Source organism: Pyrgilauda ruficollis, unplaced genomic scaffold, assembly GCF_017590135.1.
Source record: "Pyrgilauda ruficollis isolate IOZ18807 unplaced genomic scaffold, ASM1759013v1 scaffold36, whole genome shotgun sequence".
Lineage (NCBI taxonomy): Eukaryota > Metazoa > Chordata > Aves > Passeriformes > Passeridae > Pyrgilauda > Pyrgilauda ruficollis.
The window spans coordinates 4,907,133-4,923,738 of record NW_024525045.1 but is presented as its reverse complement, the minus strand read 5'-3'; the positions used below and the strand labels follow the sequence as shown (position 1 = coordinate 4,923,738).

Below are 16,606 nucleotides of genomic sequence, written 5' to 3'. Positions count from 1 at the left end.
TCATGGCAGCCACTCCTGTACGGCAGCGCTGCACCCACCTCTGCAGGAGGCAGCTGATGGGAGCTGAGCTGAGCTGAGCATCCCTCAGTGACAGGGCAGGGACTGCTGAGCACCCAGTCCAGCCCCAGTGCTCATTGTCTGAGCTGTGCTCTCTCTCTGGGACAGAGTGTGACACTACATTGCTTTATGGTGAGAACACAGCTGACTGATGGGGCTAAATATTGACAGAAGGTGTAAAGGTTTTGAGGGCCCTGGTTCTGTAGTTACTGACATGTTTTCCTTGCAGAGTCTGCCTACAGGTAGGGAATGCAATCTTGAATTCCCTCCTACTCTGCAAAACTAGCAAAGCCTCCTGCTACACACATTCAAACATGGTTCCTTGATTAGGAACAGTTAATCCACCCACAGTCATTCAGAATTTTAGCATTTTAAAAAAGAGTATCAGCTCAAGTCTAACTAAAGTCACATTCCTTACCAAATGTTTGACCCATTTGAATATAAGGTAAGAATCTGCAAGACTTGAAAATTTTGTCTCTTCAAGAGCAGAGAGAGAAATGAATTACAATTGCTTTAGAGCAGATTTTACATGAAACTTTTGCATCCTCAAAGACTAAAGGTCATACAAAACTGAACAATCAGCCACACTGGACTTGGAAATTGAGCCATCATCCACTCAGAATTGGTCTTACTCTCTTTGACTAGACTGGTCTGGTCTGGAGTTTGTATTAAATATGGGGAAATGAGTGTATGTGCTGCAATGACAGAACACCTCACCTTGAGAAATTTGGCAGTGCTGTAGTTTGCATTCCTGGTTTCCTCAAGAGCATCTTTGTACTTCCAAACAACATGGTCTGCTAAAACCATCACAAGTGTGTCCAGCTCAGTTTGAAATGACTCTGGAAACCTCCGAGTCCGAGAAACCTAAGCAGGGAATAGATCATCAGCTTAAGAGTGCGTGATGGTCCACATCAAACATTCAGGCCAAGAAGAAAGACAGTAAACCACAGGCCATTCAACATAGAAGAAAAATATTCCTAGAGTTCCATGGATCTATTCTGAGCACAAACCCCAAACAGAAGAATCTGGTCCATAGGAAAGTGGGAAATATGTCCTCAACCTATCCTCAATCTATCTTTGTACAATCAATAACAGATTTGAGCCTAACAGGTAAGATAATGTTTTTGCAGGTCAACCAAATATTTTTTCCAGGTATCACAGGATTTATTTTATTGGCCAGTCAAGCAGTAAAATTCAAGTACATTCAAGTGTATTTGCCAGGATTCTGCATTTTATATTTTTCCTAAGGGATTTTGTATATAAACTTACCTTTATTTTGTTTGTATCAACCAAGTGCTGTGCCATTGATTTTAAGATGACTGCAAAGAAGAACCAGGAATGCTGTTCAAAAGAAGGAAAAGAGAGAATGAATAATGATTACCTGATAAACACCTTATGATAAACACATTCCGTACAGATGGATTGCATGTCTTGGTAATGCACAGTGGTAAACACTATATGACAAATAAATTTAAAAATCTAAGTGCCATGTATTTGAGTAACACTGGATCATGTCCTTAAGAGAGGTGAAGCCATCTGAGGCATTTTGTCACTGTGGCTTTTTGCAACAAGGAGCCTCCAAACACCACTCCTACAAACTTCCCACTCCTACTGAGCACTGTCTTCATGGTTTGATTGCAGGGAGCTGGCAGAAAGGTGTGATGCAGAGAACCTCAGAGAATAACCTGCCTTGTGAGTTCCACCAGATGGGTAATTTGGCACAGAATAAGATGGTACTTGAACAGAGTGGTTCTTCAAATACCATTTGAAATGGTGAATAAGTATGACACAGATTAATATCTCAGGATCTATGTGAAACAAATACACTCCAAAAGTTTATACATTGAAAAAAACCCCAAACCTCCCCACAATAAACACAACCACAGGCACTTTTTTGTGGCCCAGCATTTCTGCAGGTTTTCTGCCTTTTTCAGACTATTTTTTGCTAATGGCTCAATAAAGAAAATCAGTACTGGTTCATTTTAAACAGGTGAACACATTTTTGCCTCTGGGGAGTCCTGGGCTGGACTGGGTAGCTCTTGTACCATAACCAGAGGCTCAGGGACAGACCTTACACATGTATGAATTTCATACAGATCAGTGTTTTCCTTGCATTTTCCAAGTTAAAAATTACAACAGAGTATCCTAAAAGCAATTGCCCACATCATACTGTGTAAGAATTAGGTCTCAGGTTCTGACTGAGCTGTAATAGACAGGAAGATTTTTATTATGCAAACCACAGCATCTTGAGATACGTGTTATGCTGAGAACCTGCAGCAGCTCTGCTAAGTCTGACTGTTGAATCACTGCAGGACATGATTTGCACAAACATCATACAGGGAAAAGGAAGAGAAGAAAGAGATAAGTGAGTTTCAGGCAGAAAACAAGTAGTAGAACTACAAATGTGCTAATTCAAGCTATCATTCACCTTTAAAACCTGTTTCACAGTTACTTGTTCATTTGACTTCAGCAGACCAGTCACATTCTTGGATAGCTCCTCATGGACAGTTCTTTCATCAAATGATTTGGTCCTGAACACGTACTGAAGAAGAAAGAAAAAACAAAAATTGTCAAATGTGCATTAAAACAAATACAAAAAAGCCTCAGTAGGAGATGATAAATCTTTTGTGTACCACTAACAGCTGACAATCTTTGCTGCCAAAAGATCTTGACTGAACAATCCATTCACATAAAGTTTAATTTCCCTGGCAGTAGTGGCACAATGCTACTCCCCTACAAAAAACCCTCAGTTTTAAACACAGCTTCCTGTTGATTTCAGCTCAAAGTGAATCAAGAGGAAATTCTGCTTAAAATCAGTGCTATGATTTACTATTCAATAGATTATAGGATCCTGACACCTCCAAACTGCCTTTCAAGCCATTCCACCTGGGAAGAAAAGAAAAAGCAAGCAGAGGAAGCATGGAGGGTTTTCCACCCACCCAGTCCAGGTCACCTTCCACCTGCTCCTTCCTTCCAACAGCTACTCACAGCTGCTAACAACTCCTCATCCTGAAGGGTGTAGAGCACCCACTGCAGCTGACTGATGGGCAAAACTATACCCCTTGTAGAAATAGAGCCCCCAAGGGAGGAATTTACCTACCAAGCTCCTATGAACTCGTAAACCTACCATGACTACTCAACAATTTAAGCTAATAGCTTGGTACCACTGCACCTTCCCTAAAGCAGGAGCTCTGACAGGGAATCAGTTGGGATAAAAAAATCTTTTCACTACAACCAGGTTGGCAAAAGAAACAAATATTTTTTGAAAACACGTTATTAATATTCAGCTTTGTTTCCACAGCAGATGCCGTAAGCTTCTCCCTGTGCAGTTTGGCACTTCTGGGTCCAGTTATTTAAGTCAGTGTAATTTCACATTATTGCTGCATTGTGAGTCACAATTCTCGACTCACTTATTCCCACAACAGCATTTGTAAAGTAGGTATTTGTTTCCTTCCAGATGGAAAACAAAGAGATTAACAGTTATTGGGCTTTGACTGCTGCTGGAAATGAGCAAACAGACCAAGTGGACTTATGGTGTAACTTAATGATCACCTGTAATTTCAAAGATTATTAGCTGGTCATGTAGTAGGTATCTACTGCAATTTTGAAAAGGTATTGAGTAGAAGAGGTTTTAATACCCATTTAATTAACTACATTCATGTATTATTTATTTATTTTGGAGCCTGAAGAGCTCTGTTGGACCTCAGCAGAATTCTTCTGTGCTTAAACTGGGGTACTTGAGACTAAAATTGAACTACTCAGAGGCTGAGGTTCATGACCTGTGAACACATACATTCATGCAGACTGCAAGCAGCATCAAATGCCTCTCACTGGTACCTGTATAGTTGAAGTTTCATGACCTTTCATCTTATCTCCCCCTTCCCTTCTCTCAGTGCTTCTGCACCGTGCTTTAACATCATTTCAAAGACTGACACCCTATACTACTAAAAGCTCAGTGCTAATACATTTGCACCAGGTTTCAGTTCTAAAATATAAGTTCTGGTTATCAGCTGAATGCACTGCAGCTTCTCCCTCCTGTGCTTGCTCAGCCTGGTGTTCTATGGGACAAAAAAGCTGCAGCAGCAGCAGCAGAGACCTGAGCAGCTGCTTGTCCTCAACAGAAGAGTTTTAAAGTTTCTTAACCAGAGTCTCTCAGTGGCAGAAAGTTATGATGCAAATGCAAAAAAAGCTACAAACAAGTAGAAGTAAGAGTAAACAGGAAAAAAAACCACAAAACCACCAAACTCAACCCATCTCTCCACAAAAATATGAACATTTCAACACCAGCCATACCGTCACGTAAGAATTGATGCAGTTGTCCAGTTGTTCTTCATGGCACTTGGCAACAATGTTGGTAAGAACTCTGCAAGATAAAAGAAGAACAAAAATGGAACTGTTTTTTGTCATAAGGCAGAGAAAGTCTTCTTGATATTCACATTGTACTGTTCTTGTAAGCTCATCTAAAACAGTGCATGAGGGATCTGATCCAAAGGATGAATAACGTGCAAAATCTGTCCACTGGGAAAAGCCAGTCATTTCTTGGGATTTCCAATGCTTGGATTGTGCTGTTATATATGTATTTGCTTAACATTGCACCCAGTGTTAAGGATAATAACTGTACTGTCACCACAACAAGAGAAAACATTAACTGAACTTTACGCAGGCCTTGGATACATAGGGATAACAAAAATTAGAATAGTTTAATGAAACAGAGAGGCAAGAGCACCTTTCTCCAGGAATGCTACTTGCTAAGTTCTCTGAGGTCTTTGTAATTGTGCAGATCTCCTGATACTCAGCTTATGCTGGCACAGCTCCTCAAAGACAAGCCCAAGGCTGGGCTGCAGCTGCAGCAGGGCTCTCTGCAGCCCTGTCTGCTCCTGCCCTTGCACTGCACAGCAGGGAGAGGCTGGGCACTTGGAGACACCACACACACACAGCCCTGGGGATCAGCCATAGGGAAGAAAATTGCCTGGATCACATCATCACTCACTCTCAGAACCTGAGCTCCTACAAACAGCAGGAAACTGAGAATTTAACTGTGTGAAAGTGAGAATGGCAGCAAAGTTTTCTCTACAATTTGTACATTAACCATCTTTGTTTGAGATCATCCTGTTCCAGAAAACATAGAGCTAGGCAAGAAGTCTTCAACTTGACCACATCCTTTCCTTTTGATTATTGGGAGCTCATTTTTTAAGGATGCTTAATATAGAAAAGACTCTGTAATTTTATAATCTTTTTTTATGTTAAAGAATTCAGGGATAGGCACAGTAACAGTATGACTAAAATGGATTAATAATATGCCTGACTGTGGCCCACATACAAGTACTCCTTTTGACTAGCTTGGTGATTTGAGTGACTTCTGGCAATTCTTATTATTGGATCCAAAAGCTTTCTAAGTCCCTTGGGTATTTTGAATTCATCTCATTTCTTGCTTTTAGTAGGAGAAGCAAAATTTTTAGCAAAACACAAAAGCTATGACAATTAGTTGTGGGCATTTGATCTTTTGAACTTCATTCTGATTTGGAACTGAAATGAGTTCTGGCAAAATGTGACAGAGAAATGATGACATGACTGGGCCCCCAGACAAGTAAATAACCACGAGTATAAAATGAATAATGTTTTCTCCACAACACATAAGCCAATCCATGCTCTCATTCTGTTGTTGTTTCTTTCAGTAAGTTCAACACAAGCTGCTTCAAGCTATTCAGAGCAAAACACAGTGTGTATATATAGGACATGTCAATGAATGACACACAGCAGACATGCACATTCCCACTGGCATCAGCTCTGCCAGCACAAAAGACAAGACACCACACATGCGAAAAAAACACTGAGAATCCTTCTTATTTTCTTTTCTTTTTGGCCCAGGTGTGTGTATAGTCAAAATCTGAAGCATGGAAAAAAAAAATAGCATCCTTCTATTTTTCCATCTAATCATTAAAACTGCATTTTAAACAGCTGCTTCTTCTGCAGCATTTTCCCAGCCAGTTAACTGATGCTGAAATTCTACTCTGGGACACAATTCATAATTTTCTCTAGACTTAACATCAGTCGATTTGCTGACACAAAGGTGTCCCCAACAAAGGTCTGCTGGCTCTCCCCCTTGAAAAACAGTGTGCAGTGATGAAATCCCACACATTTATGAGGAAAGGATCTTTTAATCCCAGTACCTAGCTGTAGTAAGACTGACTTTGCCCTGAAAAATGATCCTTTGATAAAGCTTATTGAAACTCTAGCTTTCCAAGGCTAAGATGGGGAACTCTACCTCCTTGTTCCTTTACGTTTCCCTAAATAATCATTCTTCAGGAAGGAATTCTGAAGCACCATCTCTGGAAGGAAAGAAAGAATACTGACAGCAGATCAGTCTAACAGGACTGCAGAGGACTGTGGTAATTTTTTCCTACTAGGAGTATTGTAGTCCCCTGTTTAGCTGCTGGAGGAAGGACAACAAAAACATCACTATGGACACAAGTAAATGCAGCACAACTTTCTGCCCTCCTGCAGAGACCAATAATTATAATCTTGCCAGTATTTTTTCCCTGCTGCCCTGATTAACAGCATCAATAAAGACAATTTCATTATGTGAGGGGTGAGAGACTCAGCAAATCATTGCAGTTTTTCTGCTCTCTGGAAAAAGCTTCTATTGCTTTTCAGTTATTGCTGATATATTCTAATTAAAAAAATGCCCCTGAACAGTGTGACCTGGTTGTTTGACTCTGCACTGGATGCAGCAAGGTGCTGAGCCCTCCCTGTGCTGAACTCCACATCCTCAGAGCCAAACAGACACCAAAGGTGAGACCCAGCTTTGCCAGGAAGCTCCAAGCTGCTCAGGAATGAGACCTTTCCCTAGGACTGCCTCAGGGCAATCAGACATGTCCACCGTGGTCAATAATTTCCAGCCACATGGCACCAACACTGCCATGTGTGATTTGCAGAGCCCAGTGCCAGGGGGAAGCAGCATTCTCACCTGCTGAAGTCTAAATGAGCAGCTATAACTGCACTAACATCTGCATTTGTGCTCCTGAGGGACCTCTGTACATCCCACAGGAGTTACCCAGATACCTGGTCACAGCTGTTGCAACTTCATCGTCACTGTTTTGCACCAAAACCCAGAAGAGTTGGTTCAGGACTACAGGAAGAAAATTCATAATCACATGGATCTTCTCAATCCTCAACAAATTCTGTAAGGGAGGTAAGAAGGAAAGTGAGAGATGCTCAGTGTGAGCAGTGAGAGCTGGCAGGGGCCATGCAGCTCTGCTCCTTCAGCAGGTAAAAAGCAGAGCAGCACCGGTGTACCAGCAGCAGGAAAACAGGTCAACCAAGGAGAGAACTGGCTCCCCATGAAGCTTGTTTTAAATATGACCAGCAACACAACTGTAGGTGTTGTCCAGAATTCCAGTATTTTGTGCTATACTGACTTAAGGGAAAAAAAAGAAAAAAAAAAAAGGAGAGAAAACTAAACCAATTTTTATATTTCACTAAAGATACTATCTGAGGGCAATAAAAGAAGTAAACTATTTTCAATATATGCATTTTCTAATATTTTTAGGAAAATTCTTTTGTTTTTAATGTAGACATCTGATAAATTCAATGTGTTGTGGCTAAAAGACTTTTGTTAAAGGCATAATAATAACAATGAATATTAACACACTAACCTGGCATTTTATTATCTTCTCTAATCAAGGAAGGTATTGAGCTTTTAATAAAAAAAAAAAACAAACTACTTTGAATTTCTCCTAGGTTTTTATTTCAGGTATTTCCAAATAATTCCAGAACTTCTAAGAAAGGTACTAGCAATTTATAAATAAAAGCAAAATACCCTAGGGAAGATTATTTACTATGGTTATATTGCATAGTTAATTTTTTGCTGCATACAACATTGTCTCTGTTTTCTAATAAATTCACTGGAATATTTTTAGAAGGTAAACTACAAACAGCAGATAAAGAATGGTGCAATTCTGGTGGTTTAGACAACCAGCTTACTGACTAACAAGTTGTAAAGCTTTTCTGGATTCCTAAACTTTGCCCATTATGCTCAATGGCTTTCCAAAACATTAATTAAGGACTTCATTCTGTAGAGGTATAACCTCTAAATAACACTGATGCTTTGATTTGTGAACACACAACTTAATAATTTCTTTCAATCAAGACAGTATTTGAAAACACAGCCACTCTTTTCAGGTCTGCAGGTAGAGCTGCATTACAAACAAAAGTAGTGGCCATCCTTATGGATTTGTCCAGGGAACTACCATGATTTATTGGAACTATGCTTTGCTTATTAAAGAAAAAATCTTTTCCCAAGCAGCTTGTATCTGATGAAGGTACCCTCCTACAGGAAGGAAGGAGGAAAGCACCTACATGGTGCAAACATCTAAACCCCAAACACCTGCTGGATTTTACAGAGTGCCAAAAGGAAATACAATAAATGTCATACGTATGATGTTCCACTCAGTTCAGAGATGGAACAGTCACACCTGCCTTCACTTTTCTTGCTTATCTGTCTTTAATGCTCCACAAGCACAGTGCACAGCAAGAACTCTGGATTTCAGCACTCATGAACAGATAAAGAATTAGCACCTTACATTTATCTGCTGCTCTTCTAATTTGCTTGTCACACTCCTCTCTTTTCACAGTTTTTGACCTCTTTTGAATACAGGCACATTTAATGCAGCTCTTGCTTCATCTCTGCAGATATTCTTTCTGGTTCCAGAACTTGAGAGGAAACAAGCACCCTTGATTTGTACACAGCAAATACCCTGAGCAGCCCTTGGAGCAGCATCCAGGTTTTCAGGGGAGGTAAGGATAGAAGTTATTTAAGGCAAGAGAAGATTATCAGCAATACTGCAGCTCTACAGCTCCCTTCCCCAGACATTGCTGGAGCAACATTCCCTTATCCCCTGATGGGATCAGAGCTTGGCACAGGCTGGATTAGCTGCTGCTGGGGCAGAGGGAGCCCTGCTCTGGATGAGAAGGGATGGGCGGCAGCTGGTGACCAGCAGAGCATCTGTCACATCACATCCATCTGACTGGAGCTGTCACAGACCCTCTGCCCCCTGGTAAACCTGTGCCATGGCTGCAACTCTGCAGTGGGGGATGAGTTCAGAGAGAGCCCTAAATACAGTTGTACAGTACAATTTGTAGGCTGTACTATACAGGTTACTTTACCTTACAAGAATTGATAAAGTTTGAGGTAGGAGGCTGAGACAGATCCTTTTCCCTTTCCTGGCATTGATGGAAAAAGTTATTCAGGTATGGATCCTAAAATAGGAAACATTCACATTAATGTATACTATAGATGATTAGAATTTAGTGCCAGAAATTGGTTGCAGCAATCACCTGTGACACCCATGAACACTCTTGGTCCCCACCATCTTATACAGGAGTCACAGAAAGAAAATCAGTTTATTGAGTCCAACTGGCAAGCTGAGTCAGGACAGCTTGCTAAATTCCAGGTGCTTTGACAAATCCTTTTTCACTGTTGTGAGTGATTAATTTTTTCCTCACAACCTATGGGATTTCAAAGGCCGGGTTTTTTTTTTTCTTCCTGGTGCTTATAATTTATTTCATTGCTGTTTAAGCTGATATCCCACAATTTTTCTATTGGTATAATGTTAAAAAATTTTTATTTTTTCCTTGATCTGTGTAACCTTAAAGTACGTATTCCACCATATGGCATCTTTCCTTTCTGTATTGAAATAGTCTTTAAACATTATAGAAACAAATTCATGCATGATTTAAAAACCCCTTTCAGACATCCCCTGACACTTTTTGTGCGTAACCAGGTCACAGAGCTAAGAGGAATGTTGGCTTACCTGAGTATTTACTGTTGATACAACAAAAGTAGAGACTTTGAAAAGTGGTTTTCCACTGTCTACCCATTTTATATCACTGCCAATCTGCTGTTAAAGCAAAAACAACACAAAACATTTTTTTTTCCACCTGTTTCTACTTTTTCAAGTTTGCATCAAATTTTCAGTGCACAGCTTTGCACATGAGAGTGCATGAACTGCTGCTGTGCTTTCACAAACACCATCACTGCAATACAAACCCACTTTGCAGCACAAGACCAGTGCTGCCATTCAAGGGACCAGATCCTGCTCCACCCTGTCCTCATGACAATGGCAAAACAAACACAAGGAGGCAGAAATAATCCAAGCTGGACTGGATCAGCAGGAAAATATGATATCACACCACAAAACTGGAGAATGAATCATGACTGTGGATCACATCAGCTGGAGAATGAATGTCATATGGCCTGAGTTTGTGAAAGAAGCTCTTTTTGACCACTCTGATTCACATTTTGAGGAGTTATAACACTGTAGAATACATAAAACACACTTTTTCCATATACACCTGTGAATCAGCAACACAGGACACTCAGCTCAGTGCTGCATATATTGGTTCCTACAGTCAGTGATATGCAAATGAATATCCTCAACCATAAACCCTATTTACCATTTACACCCCCCAGCAAATGCAAACGGCAATCTGATCTCATGAAAAACACCTGGAAATGACAGCTCTGTGCCATGTGAGCAACAAGGAGGGGTGAGTGAATAATACCTTTGTGCTTGCAGGCTCCTGAAGGCTCAGGTAGTTGGGGGGCAGGCTGCTGGCCACTGGCACCTGGTGCTCCTTGGAAGCCAGCTGGGCATCTTTCAACAGAGGGAGCCAGGCAAACCCCACTGTGCACAAGAACAAATAAATGGGACTCTTGGGAAAAACAAAGTTTAAAGGAAGAAAATAACATCCAGCCAAAAACTTTGAAATCCTTATTTGAATGTACATAATGTATATTTAGAATTGAAAATAATTCTACTACAGGTACCTGGTGTTTCCAGAGCCTCTTTCTTTTTGGCATTAGCTTTTGCATTTATGTCACAGGTGACATGATAAAATGAAAACAGAATGTGGTGTTTCTTATGGAGTTGAGTGGGAAGTTCAATTTTCACCTGAAATGTAAAATGTTACACCTCACTTTAGTTTAAAAATCAATTAAATCAGGCATCAGAGATGGGCTAAACAAGTGACATCTCTCTACACAGAGGTCTAAGTACAGCCTGCCTTTACTGGGTAATGTTTGCCCCATGGTAAGGAAATTGTTTATGATGATATCTATCAATTTTACTTAAAACAGCTTTTTTTCAACTTTGTCTTGTGAAGGAATATTTTCATTGTGATGAAAGCACATAAGATGAAAGAGGACAGAACTAAAGAGTGGTGGACTCAGCTTAGAAGTGATCACCTGCACTTTAACAGCCAGCCCCATGCTCATATTTTCAGGACAACTAAACTACAACTAAAATGACATCTCTGCTACTGCTTCAGCATCACTTCATGGCAAAGACCAAGAAACAAAGGCTGACATGAAAATAAACTTTTATGGATAATTTCTGCTCAGTCTTAAATCCCATATCATGCTGTCCATGAAATCCTATGTACTGTTTTTCAGGTATTATTAACCAATTGGAATAAAAGAGAAACTAACCAGAACATGTTACCATAAGAACTAATAAAAATGACCCTTTGCTCTTGTGAGCTGTGATGGAATTTATCCAAGCTAATCCTGTGCTAAAGTAAGGGTAAGAAATCGTTGATAAATGCTTCCAGTGTTAAACCAGCTTATGGGTAAGAACCTAATACCATAAACACAAACATAAAATGGGCACCCAGAGATGGAGATGAAGACAACTTTCTTCTTAACATCCTACATTCTTTTAAATTCTGCACCTGCTTTACTAGGGACATTAGGACCGGTGCACAGCTCTTCCAGCTAATTTGGCTACTCACATCTGAATTCAGCTCCTCATTCAGGTTGGAAGTAATCTCCCCAAACCAAGTGGCTCACTATCATCACATGAAGGACATTTTCAGATGTGTTAAACCCCAAAACACATCTTGTAAAGGATTAGCAAGGAGTTCAAAATCTCTGAAAATCTAATGCTTTAAGTTCCACCCCAGCTCCTAAACAGAAATCTTAAAATTGATACTTCACATATAGTTGTACATTATCTGCTGATCTTGCCTCAGCAATTTTATCAAAGTAAATTTTTACTGAAAAAGGAAATTTTACTGACTATGAGAACACTTTGGAAAATGCTGGCTATAAACCCTATGCTGTTTGCCAGTCTCATCACTACACATAAAGCAGCAGTGGAAAATCCAGAACAGACAGCTGACACTCACAATCCACCAAACACACCAGTCCCTGACAGGGTGAAATTAATTTCACCTGCAGGAAGCCTGGGGAATCAACACTTGGTGTTGGTGAAACAGAAAGATGCATGTGTGAGTAACATCTGGCACAGGGCACCACAAGAACTACTCTGTAGCTGCACCCTCAGCAGCAGCAGCTGAAGGACTTGCTGCAGCCACCACACGTCCCTGTACATTCTGTTCAGACCACTGCATCAACAAAATGCCCCCATGCAGATCTTGTATGTCAGAGAGGGATTTGTTCTGACATTTGGCTCCACACTTCATCTGAATGTTTACTGTTTCCATTAAATTCAGAGATGCAGCTGGATCCTTAATGTAATCCAGACATGCATTTTACAAAGCTGGACTGTTCCTAATTAATTCTACAGCATCTTAACTGTACTCAGAACATCCTACAAAAGGAACAATCCACTGAGTTGATTTAGGAAGAGAAAACAAAATGTGAGACTGCGTGTCAATCTACACAGCACAGCCCTTCCAGACACACAAGCAATGGCAACAGAAGTATTCTGTACAGATATTTTTCTGTCTCATTGGCAAACACGTGGGATTGGCAGACATTTAATGAAAGAAAAAGCAGACTGACCTCATCATAGAAATCAGGATTCTGGGAATGATGTAGCACAGCAGTGTAGGCTGAGGTTGTAAATAAGGGTCCACCTGGCTTCCCATAAATGCACTGATAAAAGTAACAAGTTTTCATTACATTGGGAAATTTTGCTGAAGATACTAGTATTGGTATATCTAATATGTATGTACATTTAAAACAATAATCATGAAAGATTGATCATTACTTTATCAAATATTAAAAGAAATGTTTTAAGTGCTCAAACCTGGATTTTTAATACACACTTCCAGTAAAAGTCCATTGATTCTGTGAAAATTACCCTGTGCTTAATTAAGCAATGTAGACTCCTTAGACTTCTTCCTTGCTGTTAACAATTTCAGAGTTTTCTACAAAAAGCTTTACAAAATCTATTTCACTTTCATGCAGTTCAATACACAACACAGAGCTTTTACTGACTTTCAAAAGTTACAAAAGCTATCCCTGTTAAAAAAATCTCTTTTCTGGGAGGGTCCTGTCTGGGAGCTCTTGATTACTGAGTAAAGGCAGTTTTATTTATTGCTGGGAAAACAAGACCACAACTGCACTGTGCAACAGCCCTTGGGCAATACCAAAGTTCAGATTAATTCTTAACAAAGTTAAGGATAAAATCTCAGGTCCTTCTAATTTTGTACCTCACTCTTTTCAATCAGGTCTCCAGAGCCCAATGAGAAATGCAGGATAAGTGATAAATTCTAGAATAAGCAAGCTGCACTGTAAAAAATTGTTCCATTTTCTAATAATACCTCCTTTCCCCTCCAGCAGTCAGAACGCTGGCACTGCAAAATGGAATCACTGTGACCAGCTGGGATCTAAGAGAAGCACAGTGCAAAATTAGAGGGATGTATGACAACATCCACCCCTGAATTGTTCTGGTTCAGTATCACCCTTATTCCTGGATTTTATAAGTAATGTTCTCAGAAGCAGCACCCTCTGAACATAGTGCTCTCGCAGCTCACCTTGAGTGGCTTTGCTCCTTCTGCATCAGAGCTTTTGAACTCAATGCACACTGTTATATTCCGTGCCTGGAGAGACAGGAGCATATCAAAGCTGAGATCAGAAACCGGGTAGCCAGAAAAACTCAGGTAAACTACAGAGCTGGAATAAGGCCTTTTCAGAATCCAAGAGAAACATGCAGATGGTGTAGAAATATTTATAAATGCCTGTAAGTCTCAGTGATATCACTAGAAATAAGATTTCCAAGAAAAATGCAAAATGCAAGTCAGGCCTCAAAATGACTGTGTAGAAGCAGACTATTAAGTGACCAGGACTTGTATCTTAATTAGGTTTCAACCACCATGGAAACACAAGTGATACCAGGTTTCATTTAAGAACTACAAACATTATCAAGATTAATTTTATCTGCACACATTTTGTCATTAATGTAAAGCCCTTCTGAAAACTGTGAAGAAGGTATTATCACATTATCTCTCTTTGAATCATTGTTACAACATAAAATTAATCCACAGATTCATTAAAATGGTACCAGTGTTTTATGATTGCAAAAGCTGAAAAAGATGAAGAGCCAACTCAGTGACATCACCATTTTCCTCTCTTTTATAAGTTCTCCTGGATTCCTAAAAGAGCTCATGCAGGCCACTGCTACCCCATGTTGGCCTGAATCAGTCACATTCTGTACCTTGTTGAAGTGTTTTTGGCTGTCATACTTGAGGTGTTTTGGATAGATGTATATTTGGTTCTTGTACACCCTGTAAGGTCGAGAATATTTTGTTGATTCCTGCACAAACTCCTCAACTTCCACTGTAGGTTGATGCTCCTTTACATTATGGAATGGCTTGAGTGGAATAAAGGATGAAGTTACACAGTCTTCAAAAGAAAAGAAAAGAGACCCATCACATATTTTGTTTGTTTGCACTGTCTTACTACTGAGAATAACTAATATTGAGATGGAACATACAAAATCCAACCTTAACTTATGAAAAATTACTAATGCTGAGATGCCTTAAATTTACACATTACCTCAGAACAGTGGCAATATATAATCCTTAAATGATTTCTCTCACTTGAATTAAACAGGACAGCACTGGTAACCTCTTCTGACACCCACAGTTATTTGGTGACATTTGATGGTGTAACAGCCCCATTGGTATATAGACAACTTCTACAGAATGTAATGAGTGCTGCTGCTTCTCATAAATTTTACAGCTCAACAGCTCATTTAAGTTTTTCTATTATCTAATAACATACTAAATAAAATGAAGAAATGAGCAGTGCAGCACTAGATCAAATATATGATGCAATTGGGATAACTGAAATCAGATCAGGAAACAGAAGGCAAAAATAAGCCCTCTGTCACTGAGACTGAGAGAGATTAAAACTGGACAGAGAATACTTTCTCTTCCTATACCATTAAAGCAGTGAGGCATTTAACTTCATGGAGAATTCAAGCTGAGAGGGGCCACCTACTTAGAGATGTCCAGAGCAACCAGAACTATTTCTAGGAAAAACCACTGGACAGACCCTGCCTAAAAATTCCTTCCTCAATTCATAGGATAATCCCCAGGAAAAGTCTACCAATATATTGTGAGGAAGCTGAAGGAAGCTTGTGACTCCTCACATTATACCATGCCAAATTTTACTTCCTTCTAAGCTGGTACAAGAGGAAATTGCCCGTTTCAGAGTAATGCAGGTGCTCTGCAGCCCAGGGAGAAGTGGCCCTGGGCCAGCTGCAGCAGTGGGGTTTCTTTCTTCTCTTTCACAGACACTGAAAACCGGGCTGGATCTGGCCAGGTACAGGATGGAACAAAGAGTGGTGTAATCAAATGACAGCAAATCAAAACCCCTCCCCTGCATACATTTTCCTACACAATGGACACTTCTGTCAGAACTGTATCAAGGTACAATTAGGGATGGAAAGCCTACAACAATGTCCTATTTAATTGGAATAATTAATTTTAAAGTGGAGTCATACTTGGATGTTCCAAAGGAACACAATCAACTGCGATGTCCAAACAGCCAGGTATAGTCTGTATTTTACTAATCTTCTCTGCTCTGCAATGAGATAAATGAAAACATTTTAGAAAATTAGAACAACAGAGATCATAACATGACAGGAATTAACTGAAAATGAAAAACAGACCCTTATTTAAGATACTTAAGTTAGACTAAACATATTTAACATATACCTATTGGCTGTTAAACTCTAATCAAATGTAACAGCACAAATTAAATATGATTTGGTTTGTGGTTTCTTTTTTTTCTTAGTCTCAGTCCTGCCATCTCTTTGAAAGCAGCATTATTTTGTAGAAAAGGAAGGAAGAGATGAAGCAAAAGTTATGAGAATTAACTTATCTACTTTTACTTTCTAAAATCTGAATGAAATATTCCCTAAAAGGAATTCAGCACTGGGATGAGAGGAGTTCACAGCATTGTGGCTTCTGCAAGTGCCATGCCAAAAAGGGACCAAGGCACATTCCTTGTGCCTGAGCAGTTTGAGCACAGTGCTAAATCTCTTTTGTCCAGGAGATGCTTTAGGGACACAAACACAGCAGTGGTGACACTAATGAATAGCCAGTAGTGTCCTGACCAGTAACAGCAAGGTGGCACAAGAAGTTAAGGGCTTAATTCAAGCCCTGTAGCTGACATTCAATCTTTTTATGATCTCTTTTTATATAAATGGAACAGAAGTTATTTAGATTAATTCATTTTTAGGGCCATTTAGAGTAGAAGAGACAAGGAGAAATACATGGTTCAATTCTCATGTCA

At 39.7% G+C, this 16,606-nt stretch overlaps 1 protein-coding gene across 1 annotated transcript in view; it reads right to left on the bottom strand.

Moving 5' to 3' along the window:
• The window catches only part of DOCK10 (dedicator of cytokinesis 10), a 119,451-nt gene that overhangs the window by 33,337 nt on the left and 69,508 nt on the right, over positions 1–16,606 (bottom strand). The window contains exons 16-28 of the mRNA XM_041475701.1: positions 15,813–15,892; positions 14,520–14,707; positions 13,840–13,905; positions 12,863–12,955; positions 10,886–11,009; positions 10,621–10,742; positions 9,870–9,956; positions 9,223–9,315; positions 7,120–7,238; positions 4,351–4,420; positions 2,486–2,599; positions 1,327–1,398; positions 775–921 (exon numbers count right to left, since the gene is read on the bottom strand). Of these exons, the coding sequence (XP_041331635.1) occupies positions 775–921; positions 1,327–1,398; positions 2,486–2,599; positions 4,351–4,420; positions 7,120–7,238; positions 9,223–9,315; positions 9,870–9,956; positions 10,621–10,742; positions 10,886–11,009; positions 12,863–12,955; positions 13,840–13,905; positions 14,520–14,707; positions 15,813–15,892 (1,375 nt within the window). The remainder of the gene's footprint in view (positions 1–774; positions 922–1,326; positions 1,399–2,485; positions 2,600–4,350; positions 4,421–7,119; positions 7,239–9,222; positions 9,316–9,869; positions 9,957–10,620; positions 10,743–10,885; positions 11,010–12,862; positions 12,956–13,839; positions 13,906–14,519; positions 14,708–15,812; positions 15,893–16,606) is intronic.